Source organism: Siphateles boraxobius, unplaced genomic scaffold (assembly GCF_051911475.1).
Source record: "Siphateles boraxobius isolate OS27281-9 unplaced genomic scaffold, OSU_SipBor_1 66, whole genome shotgun sequence".
Lineage (NCBI taxonomy): Eukaryota > Metazoa > Chordata > Actinopteri > Cypriniformes > Leuciscidae > Siphateles > Siphateles boraxobius.
The window spans coordinates 25914799-25937762 of NW_027509193.1; the positions used below are offsets into that span (position 1 = coordinate 25914799).

General features: G+C 37.6%; 3 protein-coding genes across 5 annotated transcripts in view; 2 read left to right on the plus strand and 1 right to left on the minus strand.

Moving 5' to 3' along the window:
* The window catches only part of smurf1 (SMAD specific E3 ubiquitin protein ligase 1), a 45252-nt gene extending 42565 nt beyond the window's left edge, over positions 1 to 2687 (minus strand). The window contains exon 1 of one of the 2 annotated variants that reach the window (XM_077213292.1): positions 2388 to 2687. In XM_077213292.1, the coding sequence (XP_077069407.1) occupies positions 2388 to 2442 (55 nt within the window). In that variant the 5' untranslated portion in view covers positions 2443 to 2687. The remainder of the gene's footprint in view (positions 1 to 2387) is intronic. The other variant, XM_077213291.1, reaches the window with a different exon arrangement.
* A 6925-nt stretch (positions 2688 to 9612) lies between these two features.
* On the plus strand, positions 9613 to 14161 carry arpc1a (actin related protein 2/3 complex, subunit 1A). The gene is made up of 10 exons (XM_077213306.1): positions 9613 to 9809; positions 11362 to 11451; positions 11556 to 11660; positions 11754 to 11976; positions 12060 to 12167; positions 12273 to 12485; positions 12610 to 12685; positions 12785 to 12978; positions 13547 to 13637; positions 13762 to 14161. The coding sequence occupies exons 2-10, from the start codon at positions 11388 to 11390 to the stop codon at positions 13798 to 13800; spliced, it is 1113 nt and encodes a 370-aa protein (XP_077069421.1). The 5' UTR covers positions 9613 to 9809; positions 11362 to 11387; the 3' UTR covers positions 13801 to 14161.
* A 1946-nt stretch (positions 14162 to 16107) lies between these two features.
* arpc1b (actin related protein 2/3 complex, subunit 1B) lies at positions 16108 to 22925 on the plus strand. 2 transcript variants are annotated; one of them, XM_077213308.1, is made up of 10 exons: positions 16108 to 16311; positions 16910 to 16985; positions 19051 to 19155; positions 19246 to 19468; positions 20889 to 20996; positions 21077 to 21283; positions 21372 to 21447; positions 21525 to 21721; positions 22402 to 22492; positions 22600 to 22925. In XM_077213308.1, exons 2-10 carry the CDS (start codon positions 16922 to 16924, stop codon positions 22636 to 22638), a joined length of 1110 nt encoding a protein of 369 aa, XP_077069423.1. In that variant the 5' UTR covers positions 16108 to 16311; positions 16910 to 16921; the 3' UTR covers positions 22639 to 22925. The 2 variants fall into 2 exon arrangements, with proteins under 2 accessions (XP_077069423.1, XP_077069422.1); XM_077213307.1 differs by lacking the exon at positions 16108 to 16311 and having other exon boundaries at positions 16866 to 16985.
* Positions 22926 to 22964: the final 39 nt, after the last annotated feature.

A 22964-nucleotide genomic window follows, 5' to 3' on the forward strand; every position in this document is an offset into this window, starting at 1 on the left:
CTCAAAGAGCAAAATGATTTATCTTCTGCATGTTCTTGCGCTTTAACGGACACACACACACACACAAAAACTTAAATATACGAAAAATTACTAAAGGAATTAATAAAGGGATAGTCCACCCAAAAACAAATGGTGAGTAAATAATGACAATTTTCATGTCGTTTCAAACTTTCTACATGTATGACTTTCTAGAGTGGGACATTTCTCATTGACATTTCTCAAAATATCTTTTATGTTCCACAGATGAAAAAGTCAAGGCTTGGAACAACATGAATGCAAGTACATGAACTTTCCCTTTAAAGAAATCGTTGAAGAACTAGAATCATTCAAAGGAATCAGAATCACTACATTCATTACAATTCCCTGACTTCCTAAATGTTCAGTTAGCATAGAAACAAGATTAGACGCACTTCTTATTTACACAAACTAAAAGGATATCAGTTTATGTGAAACAACTGAAAACATATCACCAAACACAAGCATTATTTTGCTTGGAACAAAACTGAAAAATAATGTTCTCTCACCCAAACGCCTAAAGGGAGCACTGCTGAATCGACTGATACTATCAGATAAAAATCTTGCAAGCTTTTTTTGGTTACCCAAATCCTCTGGACTTAAACGCCCTGCGATACTAAACAGTGAGGCAGCCATTGAAGAGATTCAACACTCATTGTTGCATGAGACAGACATTCCTTGTCCAATTAGAATTCCTTTCATGGGCCCAGGGGGGAGAGCAGCACAGCTGGAGGCGCTGGGTTTGTCTGCAGCCCCAAAGCTCTGCACCTCTGCTGTGGACATCTCTTCCAAAAACAAACTCTCAAGTGCTCACAGAGGAGATGTTGTGAGACACAAACACATCTGCGTAAAATAAAGACCAGCTCATTCAGAGCTATCTTGTTTGTGCGGAAACCATGTCTTTATATGGTGTTATCATCGCCTCCATCAAAGAAGTTCATTGTATGTTTGATGTCAAAATAGTGGGTCATGTGCGATGAAAAAAAAACAAAAAAACAAAGAAACAATATGTCAAGCTAAAATTCGAACTTTCTCACATTTAAATGACAACATGAAGATGTAATCCACTTGTTCTAGTGGCGTACATCAACGGTCAAAAGGAAAGACAGGAAAAAGCATTAGTTTCTAATCTAACATTAGTTAACTACATTGATTAAAATAAACTAACTACATTAAGAATACTTATAAAGCATTTATTAATCTTAGTGAATGTTAATTTCATAATTTACTAATACACCATTAAAATCTAAAGCCATATCTGTTCATATTTTTTTAATGGACTTGAGCTTATATTTACTAACATTAACCAAGTGGAATTTGTTAAATACCATGAACGAATATTGATAAATAATACTGTAACAAAAGCATTGCCATTGTTAGGTAATTGTAGTTAGTTAATGCATAAACTAACATTAACTAATAGGACCTTATTGTAAAGTGTGTCCAAAGATATATAAAAAGAAACATATGAGTATCCTCTATCCTTGACCCTGCTGAGTCTATAATGTGATACAAAGCACATAACGTGTGCTTTTGCAATAATACTTACTAATCTTTCTATTCCACAGACACTTTAAAAGGAACTGATATGTCAACAGTAGCCTAGATTTGGTTTACAGAGGCAACTGTAAATCCCATTCTTCAGGGCACTGTCACTATGTCTGTGATGATATCATAGAGATCAGTATGCATCAATCATATCCTGTTCATTTCCAAGCAAGAAGTGATTTCAAAAGAGTAACGTTAGGGAAAAAAAATCCTCCCCAAGAAAACCCCATCAGTGGATTGTGAAACGGTATACAAGCATATAAAGATCAAGCACTGTAACCCTTTGTTAACTTGCTTCAGTGAGCAAATATAATAAGCAAGACACAACACAAAATATTAACGAACAGTCTGCCACACATGATGGTATGTCTTAATGTCTTAATATATAACAGAGACAGCCATCCAGATGAGGGGAAGCGAGAACAGCTGCCTCTGCTTCCATCTTCATCCGGTTAATATTCAGCTGATTTTTGACTAATCCAACCTAACAAACCATCCACAAGGACCTGCTTTCGGCTGATAACGTTCACATAAGTGAAAATAAAGCATGTCCACGGACGATTGTGCGGTTTATAGAAATGTTGATGAAATAAAGAACTGCTTATCGTCTTAGCATGCGTTTAGCATGAAGAGCCAGACTGCTGCAACTCGCCCCAGCAGAAGCTAGCAGGATAGTCAGTCGCTTAGCCTTCCACACACACACATGAACGACAAACACACTGCGATAATAACCTAACTAAGTATAATCATTACTCATTAAATGATCATTAACTCCGTATAGATTAAATGAAAACAATAAAGGAGCTTATTTGTAGTCGTTTTACCTGTCAGTCGGATTTTGATGCTTGACCCGTTCCTTCGAGTCCCAGGATTCGACATCACTCCCACAAAATAACCAACGAACTTTCTCTCAGGATAAACCCAAGACGCCGGCTTCAAGCGGATATAAAAACGTATAAAAACGCGCTACGCTAATATGTGGGTAGTGCATGTGTTTCTAAGCGATAAAACGGTATTATTTCCGTCTGGCAAATCCCCGGTAGCTTTCAGACTTAACAACACAGGCTAACATTTTTTTGAGCTCAACGGCGTTCTGACATCACGCACGGAACGTGCACGTACTCGCGCTTGGGCGTGCGCGCGCTTTTCCGTCTGGCGCTGGCAGTAGATTGTGGGATGTAAAGGATATTAGTCATGTGCGATTTGATGTTGTCCAAAGCTGAATTACTTCATGAAAAAAGTACGCAGGCTGATGTCATTAAAAGTATTTGAATTAATTTTTAATTTATTTATATATTTTAATAGATAGACAGATAGATAGATTTATATATTTAATAGATAGATAGATAGATAGATTGATTGATTGATTGATTGATTGATTGATTGATTGATTGATTGATTGTTGTCGTTGTTGTTGACACTTGTAATATAGGCTAACCAGATGATGAGTTACATTAAATTTGCATGATTCCTATTGTCGCTTGATGTTGTCATGTGGTAGAAGCAAATAAGGTTGATCTGAGCAGTAGGGGAAAGGACTGGATTCGAGGACTTTAGCAACTGGAAACAATAGAGCCATTTAATTGTGCAGAAGAAAAGCCAATCCACACATAAACAGCAGGCCAATGAGGGAGGCAGGCCACACACTGACCCTTTTCAATCCGTCACCACTTTAATGAGAAGAAAAGCATTGTGCTCTTGGCATTAGAATGAAATGTATGTGATCTTAAGACTTTCAAATGGAAACAAATACTAATGCAATTAATCAGTTCTTTGTGTGGGATGCAATAATGATGCACAATTCAAAAATGAACATGTTAAATAAATGGAAACATTCCAATGTATTAATCAATTCTTTAAGACGTCATGTAATTATGGCTCGACACTTCGGAGCTCATCTGCTCATGCAGATATATTGATCATGATATTGCTCATTTTGAAAATCCAGTGTGACTATGGGCAAATTAAAACAAATATAGGCTATTGCAACTATATTAACAACTATCTTAGAAAAGGTTCAATGGGTTAATATAGAACCAAAAAAATTATGATTCAATTTTAAAGAATCCTTCATGCCTTAAAACTTAATGATTGCATAATACTTAGTTGTTTCGGTTTATTTTAAATTTTACTCAGTAAAACATTATATGGAAAGTTATGACAACATATGTTTTACATTGCTTTAACTCATAAAAATAGGTTAAGCAATTTTCAACTTATTAAGTTATACAAGATTCAACTCATTTTTTAAGTCAGTTTGTCAGCAACTTTTTAAGTCAGCAACTTTTTTTTACAGTAGTAAAGTATGTTTACAAGATGCTTAAGTCGTAATATTTTCGTTTATATTTACTTAAAATGTTTTATAACATTACACGATATTGTATAAAATGAATGAATTAAAACTAAATCCATAAAATTATCCCAGGATGGGAACCCCTAAAAGGTTCTATACCTGAAAGAACCCTTTAAGGTTCAATAACTTTTCTTCTAAGTGTTTATATATTGTTTGCCCTTTTAACATATTTGTTGCATCAAAGGGTTTCTCAATAATAATGTTATGACAGTTAGTTGATTTGAGTAAAAATTAATCTTAGGTCTTATTTATCTTATTAAGTCTTAGTATTTGTGTGCTTTGGATTTTACAGAGCGATTGCAAGGGCTTATAATTAAATGCCAGACATGAGCTGAGAACAGCAACAGTCATCGAGGAAGTCTAACACCATTCACAACAAATTATATATGTGAGAATGTTTTAGAATGTGGTACATATGCTGGAAACTACCCCAAATATAAAATATGAACAGATGGAGTAGACACCCTTTTGGCCTAATTTTCTCAATCAATTGAGATGTTGATGTAGCTCACTTCTGCCATCTCTTGGTCGTAACATGTGATAAATGCAGGATTTGATTGTTTGCCAACTGAAACAGCCAAAGCCTCTGAAACTATAGAAGAAAAAATCGAACTGTCTGAACAATTGATGAAGTAGAGAAGGAATTGAATGAAAGTGTGTGAATGAATAAATTCACATGAAGTTCCCCCTCGGTAGAAATTTCGAGTGGGAAGGGGGTGCCAGTTTCAAAGTGACAAAGAATTCCTTTAAGTGGCAATGAAATATGCTAACAAAAAGTATTAGAATATTACATATACATGTGTCGAGGGAGAATGTGTTGGGGTGGAAATTGGAAAGCAAATTGGCTGTTGTTCTCTCAGTTGTCATGGTTGTGACCAATAATTAGCATTCGAGAGTCAAAAAATACCTTTTTATACCTTTAGTATTTTCTCTCTATTTTATGTGAGTGGATAATATGTTATGCAAATGAAAACTCACAGACTCAAAAAGTATATTATCATACAAAAATAGACCATAGTTAAATTAAAATTGGTTCACCTTTCATTAATGACTCTTCAATGCATTTTGCATTTACAGCTATAGAAATGTTGCTTCAGTCCTCCAAAATTCTTCAATTATGTTCAAATGGTTCTGCTAATTGGTGATTTTATAGGCCTATTTATAGGTTAATTCCTACTATTTGTATATTATTTATAGACCTTAATATTAAAGGGGAATTATTGTAATATAAAATATGAGAAATTTGAAAAAATGTTAGCCAATACTTGAATGCGGCACAAGTGGAGTGTTTGAAAGAGAAGGTCAAAAACAGGATAGAAAATAGCTTATTACTTCTAAATTAGGATGTTTTTAAATGTAAAAATCTTGCTAACATTATAAGTGGACTTCAAAGAACATGCAGTTCATGTCCCCTTTTAGAAGACAAATTTAGCTATTTCAGAATATACAGCAGAGTTTGGATACCTAATTAATGTATGTTGCCATGCAGAGCAGCTTCTGTGTATCCAGGGAGCAGCATGTGTGTTCACAGCTTGTGTTAGCACTCTTGGTGAACCCTTCATACATGCTTGCATACATATATGTATATGTGTAAGTGTTGTGAGTGGTGCATATTGAAAATAATCATCTTACAAAATATTTTTTTTTACAAAATATAACTCAGTTGGGCAACTCATCCACTTTTTTAATCAATAGAAAAATATACATCTAGATTTCTGGATATAATCTAGATTTAATCGTTAATAACCAAGTCATGAATGCAAATCTAAGAACTTAATATCACCGTTTCTAGTTGAGTATATATATATATATATATATATGTATATGATTTTTTTGGGTGTTAAGAATGCTGTGTTTTCTTCATTCAACTATGCGTGGTCTCAAAAATGAATGAAATTAGACTAATATTAATTAATAATAAATACCAACTGTGAAACCAGCTCTAAAACAGCCATTGTGTGTTAGAAATAATACCATTGCTCTGTACGGAGAACAGTGATGAGCTTTAAAGGGGCATTCGGCAACTCTAGCTATTTCTTCGCTGATTTTCACTTTTGTTGTCGCATGTTTTCTCAACGAGCTCCCCCTACAGCTGTGGGGCGTATATTTCACAACAATGTCATAAAAAAACTCACTTGCGGCTCCTCCTCCCCCTTTCTACCGCTGCTCATGTGCATTTGTTATTATCGGAGCCGGCCAACTTTATCGTGTGGAGCTGTGTCTACCGAGGTGAGTATTACATCATACACATTGAGGGCGGCGTGTGTGTTTATGTCGAATTGCCGTAAAGCAGTTTGTGTTTCTTGCTTCTCACGAGACTTCCTATTTCCAACTTACAGGGACGTTAATCCTTATGTTGCAAGGTTGGTTTTCCGCCTGGGTACGTTGGGGGGAGCGGGGAAAGTCACCATTCTCACCAGAACAGGCTATTAAACCATCCAAATGATTTCTAAACGGTTTTATTAAGTTGAAATAGTTGTCGAATGCCCCTTTAAAATATCACATATTCCTAGTGGAGAAATTGGTGCCGGCAAGACCAAGAACACCAAAAAGGTAATGCAGTTCTTGGCAGCAACTGGAGGAAAGCCAGCTTCAGATTTCAAGGCAAGCAAATGGTTTTGATGTCCTCTGTGGAACATCACACCCTGTTCTAGGCCAGGAGTTTAGAACTCTTTTCCATCATGTCCTGAAACAACATGCAAATATTACAAGTGCATTAAATCAGTTTCTACTTAAGGCAGTTCTTCTGAATCACAATGACATATTTATTGTAGGAGAAATGTATGTGAATTCACTGCTAAGCTTAGTGAAAACTTTAAGAGCTATGAGTTGACTGATTATTGCCATACAATAATTTAGCACCTCAAAGCTGCTCATGACAATCACCTGGGCAAATCAAATTCCTAAAGCTATAGGATGTAAAAAATGTCCAGAGGAGGCCCAGATTGTCAAAGGAAAAAAGAATGTCCCATTTTGATTACACATCCCAGGTGGGACACAGAAATTGCAGGATGCCCATACAAATACAAAGATCCACTGAATGAAACAGTGGTGGGCCTGTTGCAGTCATCCTTGCCTCTTTTGGCTCAGCCCTTCAAAGCAGAGGAAGCTGGACCAGGGGCAAAAAAAAAAAAAACCCCGCTCTTCCTTCGAGACTGCTTTCTATAGGAACTAGTGTCCTATATAAGTATAACAATATGCATGAACATTCCCCCAAAACATGCACTTGTTTAAGATATTTTCTTTGGCTCTCCCAACAGGACAGGTGAATAAACTGATGACCACACCGCAGTACGCCAAATGAACAATCAGACCATTTACATCCATGTTTTATTCTTTTATTTATCTTGTTTTTTTTTGGCGTGCATTTTATTCATGTTCATATTTATTCATACTTTATTCTTTTTTTTCTATCACAGTTATGTTTTTATTGATTACATGAATACTTGATATTCACAAAATGGCAATTGTTCATAATTCATTGATTCTCCCTTCTCCTAATTGTATCTTTTAAAATTGATATATATATACTCAAATACGTTCACCAATGCACATCCATTAAGCAGCACAGATTGTTATTATTTCAGTATACACCCAGTGTTTTGGCTTCAGTCTTTCAGTGTTTAGATGTTTGAGATGCATTCTTAATCCTGCACCTGGCAACTGGCCTGTAACGGCATCCTAAAGGGAATCTGCATTTCCAAAAGGCTTTCCTAACAGACCTCAGTTTAAGCAGTTGTCCCTGTTAAACAGTAGCTCTCTTTTAATATACTTATTAACCCTTCGTCTCTCCTTATTTCAGAAATGTCCTCATTTAGAAAATTCCTTCGGCACACTGTGAAAAAATAAAATAAGTCACTCGTTTCTATCCTTTTCTTAACTGCAGTGTTTTATTTTCAGGTTAAACCTTCGCTCAAAGTAGCTCTACAAGAGAACAAGATAAAGGCTAAAAAAGAGAAGCTGTGAGCTGCTCTGGAGAAAACAACAGAAATGGTCAAGAATATTAAACTTGATTAAAAATGTATCACTATTTCCGGAGAAAAGAGTGATGCCAAGAAAAAGAGTATATGACTGTGTCTGTGTGGTTTTAATTTTTAATGAATTGCATTTTTATATCCTTAGGAAAAAAATACACTTGCAGAAGCTGAGGAGCGCTTATGAAGCAAAATATCAGCATGAAGGAACAGATATCCAGATTATGAAAGTGCCTTTAGAGGAGAAGAGCCCTGCCAATGCTTGAAGTGCTCAAAAGTGCAAACTAATGGACCTGAGAATGGACTTGGAAGGATAGGAGACGACGCTGGCAAAGTCAGAGAAGGAAAAACAGTTGAAAGCAATCAAAATATGGCTTTGAATTCCATTCACATCTGTTACCATGTGTGAAATCAAGCAAACACATGTTATTGATTGACGAATTAAAATAAAGTAATATAATGATCTGAAATTACTCAGTTTATTGGCTCCAAAATACCTGCTGTGGCTCTTTAGGGCGTGGATTCAAAGCATTCGGACAGGAGACCTTAACCAATGATGAAAGCATTGCCAAGGCACAGAAGGAAAAGAAAGACCTAGAGAAGTTTCAGCAGGTAAAGAAAGACAGATATTACTTGACCAGTAATATCTGGCTTTCTTTACCTGCTGAAGCTTCTCTAGATCTTTCTTTATTTGATGCTGTTATCATAAGAAAAGAAGATCCAAAGAGAACAACCAATCCAGAAAATTACATCCATCAACCATTGAATTTGTATTTTTTTCCTATGGAAGTCAATGGGGACCAGAAACCAAAAATTTTCAAAATATCTTCTTTTGTGTTCAACAGAACAAAGAAACTCTTTGTTTAAAGTCAGGTTTAAAACAACATGAGCGGAAGTAAATTATGACAGAATTTTCATTTTTGGGTGAACTATCCCTTTAAAATACACTCAAAAGGAATTTCTCATTTTATCTGCTCAAAAGTGATCCCTTTTTAAAGGAAACAACATCAGAGTATAGTTCCTCTAAGCTAACCTGGAGGAAGAGGTCAGAGGTCATGCTGAAGCTTTGAGGAACAAAATGCAGTCAGACTTGAATGAAATGGCGATACAGCAGGACAATAAGAACAACAGTGAGACCTTCAAGAAACCAAAAAGGGGCCAAAGCTGTTACATTTGGCCCCACTTTTCAATGAAATTGTGTTTTATATGAAATAGAAATCTTTTGTAACAATTTAAGTCTTTCCTTTCACTTTTGATCAATTAAATGCATCCTCGCGTAATATAAGTATAAATTTCTTAAAAAAAAAAAAAAAAAAAAAAAAAAAAAAAAAAAATTACTGACCCCAAAAACATTTGAATGGCAATTTTGTATTGTAATATTTTGGAATGTTGTGTAATGTGACCGTTGCTATATTTTAGATTTATGAAAGTGTGCAGAATCCATCCCACATTAATCAAAGATGGTGAGACAGCAATGTACAAGAAAATGACTTTTAAGAGAGAGAGGTCATATTTTGAGCAAAAAAAGTTCATACAACGACATTGTAATATAGCACAGATTCATAAGGACGAGTCCTTATCAGAAACATAATAATAAGAATAACCTGAATCCGTCTAAGTTTGAAACTTGCACACTCTTTTGAAACCTGGCCTGCTCGTACTCTCCCATCCCACACCATTGTCTTCTGAATGACTTGCACACGGACACGCCCACCGTTCTGCCGTGCGTACGCATGCGCACTGAGATGTGTGCCATTTCCTGGATTCCTTGACAGGCCGAAATCAGGGAGCGAGAGAGCAGTCGGAGTGAATTCGTGTCGACTGTCCAGAGTCCGCGAATTCAAGTCCGTCCACCAGCTGAACAACCGAGAGCGAACATCCTTACGAATATTTCCACAAGAAGCGGAACATCTGTTCAGGTAAATGAGGCCCGTGTCATGCCTTTTTCCGACAGCAGGGAGCGGACTGAACCGGCATCTTGAGCAAGGCCTTCCTGATCCTCAAATGTAACAGACCACGAACATTGTGTAACTTCACTCGCATTATAACCGTGTTTACAGTTGTATAAGGTGCTACAGACCTTTATCTTTAAATCCGGCGTCTCTTTTCCTGCATTCTGTGTAATTTTACTTGAAATAAATCTGTTTTTCGCGTTAGCTTTAGGCTAATGTAGCAGACAGACAGCTCCCGAACAGAAGCCCACGGCATCAGATATTGATCTTCTGCCTCACCCACGCCCTAAAACCGGTCACTGACAGCCGTCATCAGGTTTTGCCGGTTGAACAGGCGATTTCTTGCTTTAGTATATGACTACACACACAAAAACAGTGCATTTGTGGTTGGGGACATGATGGTTGTGAATTAGCAATACTTGGCATGCAAATTTATCAGTGCTGGTTTACACTGTTTTTGAAACGTATGAAGCCATTCACAACTAAATTCTAGTGCATGATTATCTACTATTGCGAGTGTGGTACTTTTACCGCACTCGCAAAAAATTTAAATTAGAAAATAATTAATGTTAAGTAAAATTCCGGCCAGTTAATTCGTATATTTATTCTCCGCCAATGTAAATAGTTGAAAAAGAAGCCAAACATTAACGTTAAGCGACTGGATTAACATGTAAGAGAGTGAGAGAGAGAGTGGCTGAATCCGATATCCCATACTTGCCCACTATACAGTTAATTGACAAAAGAAGTGCGTACGAATTTACTGTACTCATAAAAGAGTTGTCAATAAGTACCCAGATCTACTTCTTCCTGCAAGATTTTGAAGTGTGCATAAGATGGACACTTTACTATCCCATGAGGCCACGGGAGAGGATTTAGGAATGGCAGTGAAGCGACATAACTGACACTGGTAGGTCACATGAGAATGACAACATGGCAAATGTAACGTCCAGATTACATTGATACTACAACAAACTCATAATATAAAGAACATACTTTTTAGCAGTCATGAAGTAATTAGGCTACTTATTCAAAATAATTTCGGATGCAGCCAGAGATTCCCCTCCTGGCTTTCGTAATCGCTCTGCTCCAGCTCCACTCCGGGTTTTACATTTTTAACACTGTGTCTGAATTCAGCATTAGGCCTGTCCCAATTCCCATACTTGTAGTCTTTGCTATTCATATTTCTGTTATTTGGACCAAGTGTTCAAGTGTTTGTGTGAAGACTCCAAGCGTGTGTAAAACTTCGGATTACCCAATGGCACACACTTCAAAAATTGAAAGTAAAGTTTTTACAGAACTTTATTTAAATATTTTGCTTTTCACAGTACACAAAATAAACTCAGTTTAATTTTTTAGAAATTTTTTGCTCCCAGCCCACCAGTTAGAGAAACCTTACATTTTTCCTGCTATGAAATTAATAAATGTAAAAATCAAAACTAAACACAGCTCACCCAAAACGTATACTCTTAGTTATAATATTACTGGCATAGCAATCAAATTTGGGTATGCTTCTTTTCAGGCTGAGGTGCAAATTATTTGAAGATAATGTCACTCCACCAGTTTTTGTTGGAACCCATCACATGCCACGCATGGAACCGGGACAGGACCCGTAAGAAACCTTTTCATTGCTATTTATTCATAGATGTTGACTGTATCCATGCTTTTATCTATTTTGAACTTACGCCCATCTCATGTTTTGTTTTTCAATAACAGAAATTGCTATCAGTCCAAACAATCACGAAGTTCATATATACAAGAAAAGTGGAAATCAGTGGGTGAAAGCTCATGAATTAAAAGAACACAATGGGCACATCACAGGTAAAAGTCCCTGCAAACTGAATGTTATATTTCTTAAGTTACTCACAAACATTGTTGAAATGGCCTGTTGCCAATTTTTTTGTTCTTATCCAGGCATTGACTGGGCTCCTAAAAGTGATCGTATTGTGACTTGTGGAGCGGACCGGAATGCTTATGTATGGAGTCAAAAGGACGGCGTGTGGAAACCCACCCTTGTTATTCTCAGGATCAACCGTGCGGCCACGTTTGTGAAATGGTCTCCGCTGGAGAACAAGTTTGCAGTGGGGAGCGGAGCACGACTCATATCCGTTTGCTACTTTGAGTCTGAAAATGATTGGTAGGTCACAGTTTTATACACATATTGGGGCTTCATTGATTGTTTTGCCTCAATGGTCTTATAACTTTTTTTTTTTTATTTAGGTGGGTTAGTAAACACATCAAGAAGCCCATACGTTCAACTGTCCTCAGTTTAGACTGGCATCCAAATAATGTGCTTCTGGCTGCTGGGTCATGTGACTTCAAATGCAGGTGCGACTTTGTATATTGAAGCTTGTTAACACTGTCAATGTCTCTAAGCAAAGAAATAAACCTTTTATTTGCTTTCTGAATCATATTTTTGTGTTCGTTTTTTAGGGTATTCTCTGCATACATCAAGGAGGTGGATGAGAAACCAGCTCCAACCCCATGGGGGTCCAAGATGCCCTTTGGGCAGGTGATGGCAGAGTTTGGCGGGGCAGGATGTGGAGGATGGGTTCACAGCGTCTGTTTCTCAGCCAGTGGGAACAAACTGGCTTGGGTCAGCCATGACAGCACTGTCACTGTAGTGGACCCCACAATAAGCTCAACGTTAGTATTGGAAATGGTTGGCGTGTTTAGAAAAAAATGATTTCTATTTTGCTGGTGTAGACTTTTTAAACCGCCCTGGTTGTAATGTCATGCTAACTAGTAATGACTAATATCTGTTTTGCAGGCCAAGTCAGTTGAAGACAGAATTCCTTGCCCTTTTGAGTGTGACTTTTGTTTCTGAGAACAACATTGTGGCAGCAGTAAGAACCCTTTTTTTTTTTTGGTTGAAGGTGTTTGTTGTGTTGTTCTTTAGAGGCGACTGCCTTTTTCAGGACCTAATCCTAAGTGTTTTCCATTAGGGCCACGACTGCTGCCCCATGCTGTTCAGTTTTGATGATGGTGGAACCTTGACCTTCATATCCAAGTTGGACATTCCAAAGCAGAGCATCCAGCGCAACATTTCTGCCATGGAGCGCTTCCGCAACATGGACAAGAGGGCCACCACTGAGGACCGCAATAGCACCCTAGAAACCCTGCATCAGAACAGCATCACGTAAGCCAATTTATTTGAAAATTATATATAAACACCTTTCAAGAGTTTGGGCTAAGGTTTTTTGATTTATTTATTTACAAATTAATTCAATTAATTAATTTAGTTGATCAAAAGTGACATTTGCATTGTTGTACAAAAGATTTATATTTCAAATAAATGCTGTTCTTTTGAACTTTCTCTTCATAAAAAAAACTATCACAGTTTCCACAAAGATATAACTGTTTTCAACATTGATAATAATGGTAACTGTTTCTTGAGCAGCAAATCAGCTTATTAGAATGATTTCTGAAGGATTATGTGACACTGAAGACTGGAGTAATGATGCTGAAAATTCAGCTTTGTCATCACAGCAATAAATCACATTTTAAAAATATAATACAGTTATTTTAAATTTGTAATTTTTTCCCAATATTATTGTTTTTACTCTAAAAAAATTAGTCAAAGTTTTTACTCAATTTATTTCAAAAAGTCATACAGACCCCCAAACTTTTTAACTTTATATATAAATTATTATTAGTTTGTTTTTTGTAATTGTGCACAGTCAAAACATTTTTTTTTTACTTTGCAGCCAAGTGTCTATATATGAAGGAGACAAAAGAGATTGTCGTAAATTCTGCACTACAGGAATTGATGGAGCAATGACCATATGGGATTTCAAGGTTTGTATTTATTTATTTTTTTAAAGATGTCTTTAACACTTATGCCATTCAATTGCTTCCATTTTTTTCCCTTGCGTCACAGTTAAGCTGATTTATTACCATGTTTGCTTACTTCTTTCCACAGACCTTAGAGTCTACAATCCAGGGCCTGCGGATCATGTAAAACTCGCACCGATCTAGCATGACACAGCACAAGCAATGGAGCTTGAACACTAACAAGGAGATTTCCGATAACACTTCTGAAAGTTTTTAAATAAATAAAAAAAGCACTGAGCAGTGGTGTGAACTGATGTGTGACACTCTTAAAAACAGAAAAACACTAATGGAAAAGGGGGTTAGGATCTTTGTTTTCTTTTTGTTTGTTTTTTTAATTAAAAAAATCTATGCCAAAGCTGGCACCACAGGAGTGTGTGATGGGTGATCAAGATGTTCTGGCCCTCCTGGGGAACTTGAGAGGAGTTAAATTAAAAGGAGAATTTTATGTAAATGGTCTGCTAGAAATAAATGACGTATACTACACACCATTTGCGAATGTTGTCTCATTCTGTTTGATTCAATGCCTTTGTATCACTGAGATCGACAGCCTTTTCCGTGCTAACAGGAAACAACTTGGCTTTCAGATGCAACTAGATATATTTACAGCTCTCAGTTTGCATCCCAAGGTTGGGCTGTACAGGTCCTTCTCAAAAAATTAGCATATTGTGATAAAGTTCCTTATTTTCCATAATGTAATGATAAAAATTAAACTTTCATATATTTTAGATTCATTGCACACCAACTGAAATATTTCAGGTCTTTTATTGTTTTAATACTGATGATTTTGGCATACAGCTCATGAAAACCCAAAATTCCTATCTCAAAAAATTAGCATATCATGAAAAGGGTCTCTAAACAAGCTATTAACCGAATCATCTGAATCAACTAATTAACTCTGAACACCTGCAAAAGATTCCTGAGGCTTTTAAAAACTCCCAGCCTGTTTCATTACTCAAAACCGCATACATAGGTAAGACTGCCGACCTGACTGCTGTCCAGAAGGCCATCATTGACACCCTCAAGCAAGAGGGTAAGACACAGAAAGAAATTTCTGAACAAATAGGCTGTTCCCAGAGTGCTGTATCAAGGCACCTCAGTGGGAAGTCTGTGGGAAGGACAAAGTGTGGCAAAAAACGCTGCACAACGAGAAGAGGTGACCGGACCCTGAGGAAGATTGTGGAGAAGGACCGATTCCAGACCTTGGGGGACCTGCGGAAGCAGTGGACTGAGTCTGGAGTAGAAACATCCAGAGCCACCGTGCACAGGCGTGTGCAGAAAATGGGCTACAGGTGCCGCATTCCCCAGGTCAAGCCACTTTTGAACCAGAAACAGTGGCAGAAGCGCCTGACCTGGGCTACAGAGAAGCAGCACTGGACTGTTGCTCAGTGGTCCAAAGTACTTTGTTCGGATGAAAGCAAATTTTCCATGTCATTCGGAAATCAAGGTGCCAGAGTCTGGAGGAAGACTGGGGAGAAGGAAATGCCAAAATGCCTGAAGTCCAGTGTCAAGTACCCACAGTCAGTGATGGTCTGGGGTGCCATGTCAGCTGCTGGTGTTGGTGCACTGTGTTTATCAAGGGCAGGGTCAATGCAGCTAGCTATCAGGAGATTTTGGAGCACTTCATGCTTCCATCTGCTGAAAAGCTTTATGGAGATGAAGATTTCATTTTTCAGCACGACCTGCCACCTGCTCACAGTGTCAACACCACTGGTAAATGGTTTACTGACCATGGTATTACTGTGCTCAATTGGCCTGCCAACTCTCCTGACCTGAACCCCATAGAGAATCTGTGGGATATTGTGAAGAGAAAGTTGAGAGACGCAAGACCCAACACTCTGGATGAGCTTAAGGCCGCTATCGAAGCATCCTGGGCCTCCATAACACCTCAGCAGTGCCACAGGCTGATTGCCTCCATGCCACGCCGCATTGAAGCAGTCATTTCTGCAAAAGGATTCCCAACCAAGTATTGAGTGCATAACTGAACATAATTAAGTTGACTTTTTTGTATTAAAAACACTTCTTTTATTGGTCGGATCAAATATGCTAATTTTTTGAGATAGGAATTTTCTGTTTTCATGAGCTGTATGCCAAAATCATCAGTATTAAAACAATAAAAGACCTGAAATATTTCAGTTGGTGTGCAATGAATCTAAAATATATGAAAGTTTAATTTTTATCATTACATTATGGAAAATAATGAACTTTATCACAATATGCCAATTTTTTGAGAAGGACCTGTACAGTTTTTGATGTAACGGTTTTTGCAAACTATGACCATGCATATAAGGATTCATTCGAAACACTATGGTTACTATTAGTAACCATAAATCAAATGTGGATTCAGGGCTTAAAAAGAACAAGCGTTATCCACACAACCGAGGAGAATGTGAAAGGGAGTTAAACTGAAAACCCTCCTCACCAGCAGACAGCCGCCCACACAAGGAAGTGGTTATATGCTTCTAACAGGGAAGGGGAAGTAGTGCATATTTGAAGAGAAAAACGACCAAGGAAATACTTTAGTTCATTCAGAGCAAAGCCAGCGTTTGTGTTGACTGCTCAGAGTCCACGAACTCAGGCTTCTGTTGCAGTCTTTGTCAACCCCCCACACATCTCTGTGTTTTTTTACGGTTTTTCCCGGGTAAGTAGAATAACATATGGTTTTGTTTATCTGAATTTGGAAGATTTTTTTTTTTTCAACGGTGGAGCAATCTGTAGTTTTTGAATGCTGGTGTTTGTGTGACCTCACTAACATGCATTAACATGCGAGAATGACATCTAGAAAGTATGTTTCTGTGACTTTTTAGCTGTAGCAAGAGTTTTTACTGGTCTAACTGACATTTAAAACTCATTGCTGCAAACTCCCCCAACAGAGAGGACCGTTACATGTTTTAAACGGAAGCTAAGATAGTTGAGGTGTTTTATGTGTTTTTCTTGTAAGTGGACAACTGAGCGTCTGGCTTTGTCAAATTCCTTTCTGGTCTGGTTTTAATTTACTACAAACATTGAGGGGGAAAAAGTTTGCAGTTACAAAGACAAGTATGACCTACAGGGATCGAAGTCAAAAACAGGAAAGAAAATGAACAAGATTTTTTAGTAGGAAGTTCTACAGTTCTCCATTTTAGTGATATGTCTCTATACGGAAGTGAATCAGATGTTGTAACCTGTAATTTGGTTTACCTTGAACATCAACGTTTTTACCATTTCATCTCAAAATTACGTCTATTTTTAATTTGCAGGAAAAAGCAATCATGGCTTATCACAGTTTTCTTCTTGAACCTATCAGCTGCCATGCCTGGAACAAGGACCAAACTCGTAAGTTCTCATACTCCTCGCAGCATCTTTGGAGCAGTTCCCAGTCTCTAGGGCTAAAGATATCCTTCAGCATCTGAACTGTGTAATCTTGTGGGAGCATCATTGCTGAATATACAAATGATTCGGTCTCCAAAACTCATTTGATCATGAATCAAGTACGTCTTTTGAAGATAGATTTTAATGAGACGTGAACTGTGATTTTGAACCAATGTTTAACATTTCCTCAAAAAGTTTGTCTTCCTACCCATATTACTTGAATTTTAACTATTGTTTTTGTAAACCATCATGTGAACCACCATTTGGCCCTTGAGAGCCCATTAGACCCTATACTGAATGCTTACATTATTCGGCTGAGACCTGCATTTTGGATGAGAAGCTGCACTTCCTTTTGGAAAAGAACATGGACATACATGCAGCATGCACTCTTGTTTTTATGGTTTTCTGCGGTTTATGATGCCAGCTAGAGTCCTTCAGCATTAAAAGTTAAGTGTGGCTTCTCTCAAAAAGCCAAAAAAGGACCTTTATGGTTTAATTAAGTAAAAAAAAAAAAACACTCTGTCTTTAAGAAAAAGCAAAAATTCTAAATGTCAAAGTTGTGTCTTTTCACTGCTGCCGCCCTGCTTTTCTTTCCATGCTGATGAGAGAAGCAGTAATAACTAATTCCCCCCAGACTTCCTGTTTTACCATGAATGGTGCTTTGTTGCTGATGTCATACGTCTTCAGCAGACCGCAGAGCAACAGTGGGGAAATGAGACGACTGAGAATGACTTTTAAGTTTAACTGCTGCTGTTAAAACCATGCGTGTTTTCTAGCTTACCTATGAAAAATGTGGGAACACATCTGCTGTTGCAGGAAATATACACTGTGTCTGAATTCAGCATTAGGCCTGTCCCAATTCCCATACTTGTAATCTTTGCTATATTTCTGTTTTTTGGACCAAGTGTTCAAGTGTTTGTGTGAAGACTGCAAACGTCGGATTACCGAAAACGTCGGATTATCCACTTGTTACAGAACTTTATTTACACATTTTGCTTTTCAAAGTGTACTTTGCACTTTAAAATAAACTCTGGGCATGTGAGTTCCTGAACATGATGTGAATGATGGGATACACCTTTAGCCTCAAATTCCCCTCAGAAGTAGAAGCGATAGTATGGATTTAGTGAGCGTCAAGGCCACTGAGCTTTGGCATTTTTCAGACCTAAGACGGTCTTGCGCACTTGCTTCCTGTCGCGTGCACGTGTTCTCAATTTGCCAAGAATGCAATTGTGGGTATTATTGATAATGCATTTCCACAACATCGCAAATCTATAAAGTTTTTAATATATATGTTTTTTTAATTAATACACATTTATAACGCTATACTTTGTGTTTTATTACCCTTTCAGTAAATGACAAAAAAATAAAATAATTAACGCTGCTGCGAGGGTGTTTCTAAAACTGAGGCCGAGGGAGTGACGACAGATTTTACACCTTCCTCTTTTCTGACTGCTTTAAACAATCTCCCTATTTGTTCCTATCATTTGGAGAGTCGTGGAAATGCTATCACTGATTTTTTGTCTTTGCCTATTGGAGGAAATGAAAATATAAAATGATATTTGATGTCATCTCCCATTCACTGCTATAGAAGTTTACCCTGCTATGATGACTTCCGCTTCAGAGAACCCCCGGAAATGTGGAAAGGGTCCTTTCTGCAGAAACATATTTTGTCTGCAGGATTATGCCTGTCATAATATTAGTGTGTTGCAGTTGGTTGGTAGCCTGATTTTGCAATGCTATTAAGGTGTATTAACTATTAAGGTCTCTCACCACTCCAAAAGACCCATTGGTCCCTATGTAGTCCATTTCAATGGTAGATAATAGGATCTTTTGTATGATAGTCGACAATCCAAACCTTACATTTCAAAGTTTAATAGATTAAAACACCCCTAAACCTCAGTACAACCAATAGTGATGTTAGCAATAGTGCCACTAATAAACTTTAAACAAACAAGTACTAACTTGATAAGCCTGTTTTCCAAAACCATCAAGCCCAAATACTTTTGTCTTATTTTTCTATCTCCAATAGAAATAGCACTGTGTCCTAATAACCACGAAGTCCATATCTACAAGAAGGACGGAAGCAACTGGAACAAAATCCATGTGTTGAAGGAGCACAATGGCCAGGTTACTGGTAAGTTTAGAAAATTCATCTGACCTACACGGTCGCAGAGCATTGATGTGAACAAAACAATGTCACCCAGGATGTTTCCTCATCAACCAGGCATTGACTGGGCCCCTGAGAGCAATCGCATCGTCACCTGCGGCACCGACCGTAACGCATACGTCTGGACCCTAAAGGGAGACGTATGGAAGCCAACCCTGGTTATTCTCAGGATCAACCGTGCTGCCCGCTGTGTGACATGGTCTCCTAAAGAAAACAAGTTTGCTGTGGGCAGTGGCTCACGTCTGATCTCAGTGTGCTATTTTGAGCAGGAAAATGACTGGTGAGTATCAGGCAATAGAAATTATACTAAGCCTTCTCTGGCAGAAAAAAGCTGATGATGGTTAATCTACTTATGAGGCAGTTGGGCTCGCTCTTATTTCTAAATGACTCAGATTAAAGCAGTGTTTAGAATGACTAGAAATGCACAGCAGAGGATGCTGGTACTAACCAACCGCGTTGAACCTTTCTCAATTGATTCTTCACTTTCAGACTCTTCCAAGTACAACAATGCAGGATTACAGGTTGCACATTACACATTAAATGATAACACATTAAGTGATAGCACTGAGCCTTGGATGACCTCTCAATCCAATATATTTAAGACATCGCTGTTTTGGTTGCAAGCAATTATATCCAAACAGTGAGTGTGATATTATCACTTTTAATACAATTGTTCAATAAACATTGTTAATACGGAATAACTTACATTTTGGACACAATTGCCTAATTGTAGCTTGATCTATCTCCATCCACAGCTATGCATGGCAACATTTACAGATCAACACAGTGGTGGTGTTATTCCTAAATTAATCTTTTTAAAGAATGATTCTATAACTCACTCACTCACTCACTTGTTTCATTCCTGAGTGAATCCGTGTTTTTCAATGAATCATGGTTTAATGACTCAATCAACCATACATGCTGAATTTGATACTGTATATTAGACTCTTACTATTTCTGCCATGGAAAAAAATGGCAAAATTAAGAGTAGTATACTAGTATGTGGTTCCGAATTCAGCAACGGTCGCTTGTTTAGTTCCTGAAGGAGTCAGTGTTTTTGAACACATAATTTTTAGTGGATGATTCTATAACTCACTTGTGCAATTACTGAATGAATCAGTGGGTGCTTTTCAATTCGAAGGCTGTGTGCTAGTAAGGCTGCATATTTAGGTTGCCTTGTCTTCAAGCTCCTTCAAAGGCCGTCTCAATTTGAAGTATCCTTGGATGGCAGCCATTGTCCTTCATTCGGCTTATTTTGAAGGATGCATCAAGTATATCCTTCACATCCTTCATTCACCCACAATTCTTTGCACAGATACCAGTTCACAAAAAATAAATTAGCGGAAAATTAATCAGCACAGAGGTCATCTAATTTCATTGTGTAATACAAGACAACAAATTATTTAAAAGATGAAGAATTTTTTTAAAAATATATAATATGTTTTTATGTAAATTTATATCAAAATGCTAAACTGTACATAATGTTAAACACTATGAGACCACAGACCTTGTATCATAAGATTCAGTTGGTATAAAGATATTTAATATAAGGTATTTTTCCACAGTTAATTTTAATAGTATTTTTGTGCCACGGGGTGGAAACAATGACGTAGCGGACAGGGACTGCACGTTTGGGACCCCGTAATATCTGTTATTACTGGGTGTATCTAAGATGCTTAAGTAATTTCTCATTATTCTAGGTGGGTGTGCAAGCACATTAAGAAGCCCATCCGCTCCACCATCCTTTGTTTGGACTGGCACCCCAATAATGTCCTTTTGGCTGCTGGATCATGTGACTTTAAATGCAGGTTAGGTTGATTCTGATCTGTATTAGAATTTATGAATATGGCCGTTATATGAACTTCTCGTCTGTTAAATCCCCATCCAGGATCTTCTCTGCTTACATAAAGGAAGTCGAAGAGAAGCCTGCTCCAACAGCATGGGGCTCTAAAATGCCATTTGGAGAGGTCATGTTCGAATCTACTGGTACTTCAGGTTGGGTGCATGGCGTCTGCTTCTCGGACAGTGGGAATCGCGTGGCCTGGGCCAGCCATGACAGCACCGTGGCAGTGGCCGAGGGAGGAAAGACTGCTGTGTGAGGATTGCCTTTCAAATATGCCCCTCCATATTTTTGCCTTTAAAAAAAAAAATATTTACCCAATTATTTCCTTTTATCTCGCCAGCTCCACCAGTCTGTCTTCTCAAACCTTGCCTCTTCTGTGCGTGACTTTCATTACTGAGAACAGCCTAGTGGCAGCTGTAAGTATCTTCAGATGTCAGACCTTGATGCCAAGGTAATTTGTTTAGATTGTCCCCTGATTTTCATATCTCTTCAGGGCCACGACTGCTACCCTGTGTTGTTTGTCTACGATTCAAACAATGCGGCCCTGTCTTTCGGAGGAAAACTTGACGTGCCCAAACAGAGTGCTCAGAAGGGCTTGACAGCCAGGGAACGCTTCCAGAACTTGGATAAGAAAGCCTCTGTAGACAGCAAGGAAGCAGTCCTTGAGTCTGTGCACAAGAACAGCATCAGGTACAGCCTGTTCTTCATGATAAACTTTACAAAAGAACACAATTTTTAAGAGTTTTGAAGCCTAAATTAGTAAAAAACGAATATGACCATGGTCGAATGACTTCACCGTCCCCATCACTAATATTACAATAACTCTTGCAGTCTTTATTTTAAAATATATATATATTTATACCTTAAAAATAATTGTTGGAAATGATTGCTAGAGCGATTATAAACACATTAAGGCTATAAATGTTTACCTGTTCTGTGTGATTACGTTTAATGTCCCCGACAACCTCTGTTGCCCCATTTAGCTACATATTAACAACCTGTGTTAACTTGTGTTAACTTCAGACCTTATTTCAGGTATTTGACCAAAAACCCATTCAAAAATCCCATTGACTTCAGGACGATAGAACCTGGAAGTGCTAAAAAACAACAACTGCAAACTAGTTTCCGGGTTTTGGCCTGCAAAAATGTTATCCCTGCCATATATATATCTATGACCCCTGCAACACTCAATCCGCTTAATAAATCCTAACAAATGGTAAATCTACGTAAGGAATGCGAGCAGTTTGATTAAGCAGTGCAACTAGTGACACTGAAATTACACACTTCAATATCAAACATGCACCTACAACAATAAACATATAAGCCTAGATCTATTAATACATTTTGCTGTGTTGTTGTTCACTTCTTAGCCAAATCTCAATCCTTAATGGGGGAAAAGCCAAGTGTGCCAAATTCTGCACCACTGGTATGGATGGAGGCATGGCTATTTGGGATGTAAAGGTAAAATTGGTTGAACTCTTGTGCATTTCATAATCATTATTTAGTTGGTAAGCAGTGGTCAAAATGCAAATGTGCTTAAAGATTACTTATGTTTAATTCTGTTTCAGACCCTTGAATCTGCAATGAAAGACCTCAAGATTGTCTAGACACAGAAGACTCAGAACAAAATGTCTGCGGTTCAAATTAATTGCTTTTTAATAGGCTAATCCTTTTTAATGCAGCTGTCTGTACGTTTTTACTAGATTATGTTTTGATGTGTAAGAGGTTTAAGGATTTTATACTGATGATTCAGGAAACTGGTTCTGGATGAACGAAGCACAGAATTTGTCTGAATTTATATGCTGGTCATAGATTGCTTTTCTTTGATTAGTGCAGGTACCTTGCATTGGATTTTAATAAACTGCCATTGAAACCAATAAAGTAAATTTGACTACTTGCTGGAGTTTAACACACTTTCCTGCGTTAATCCAAT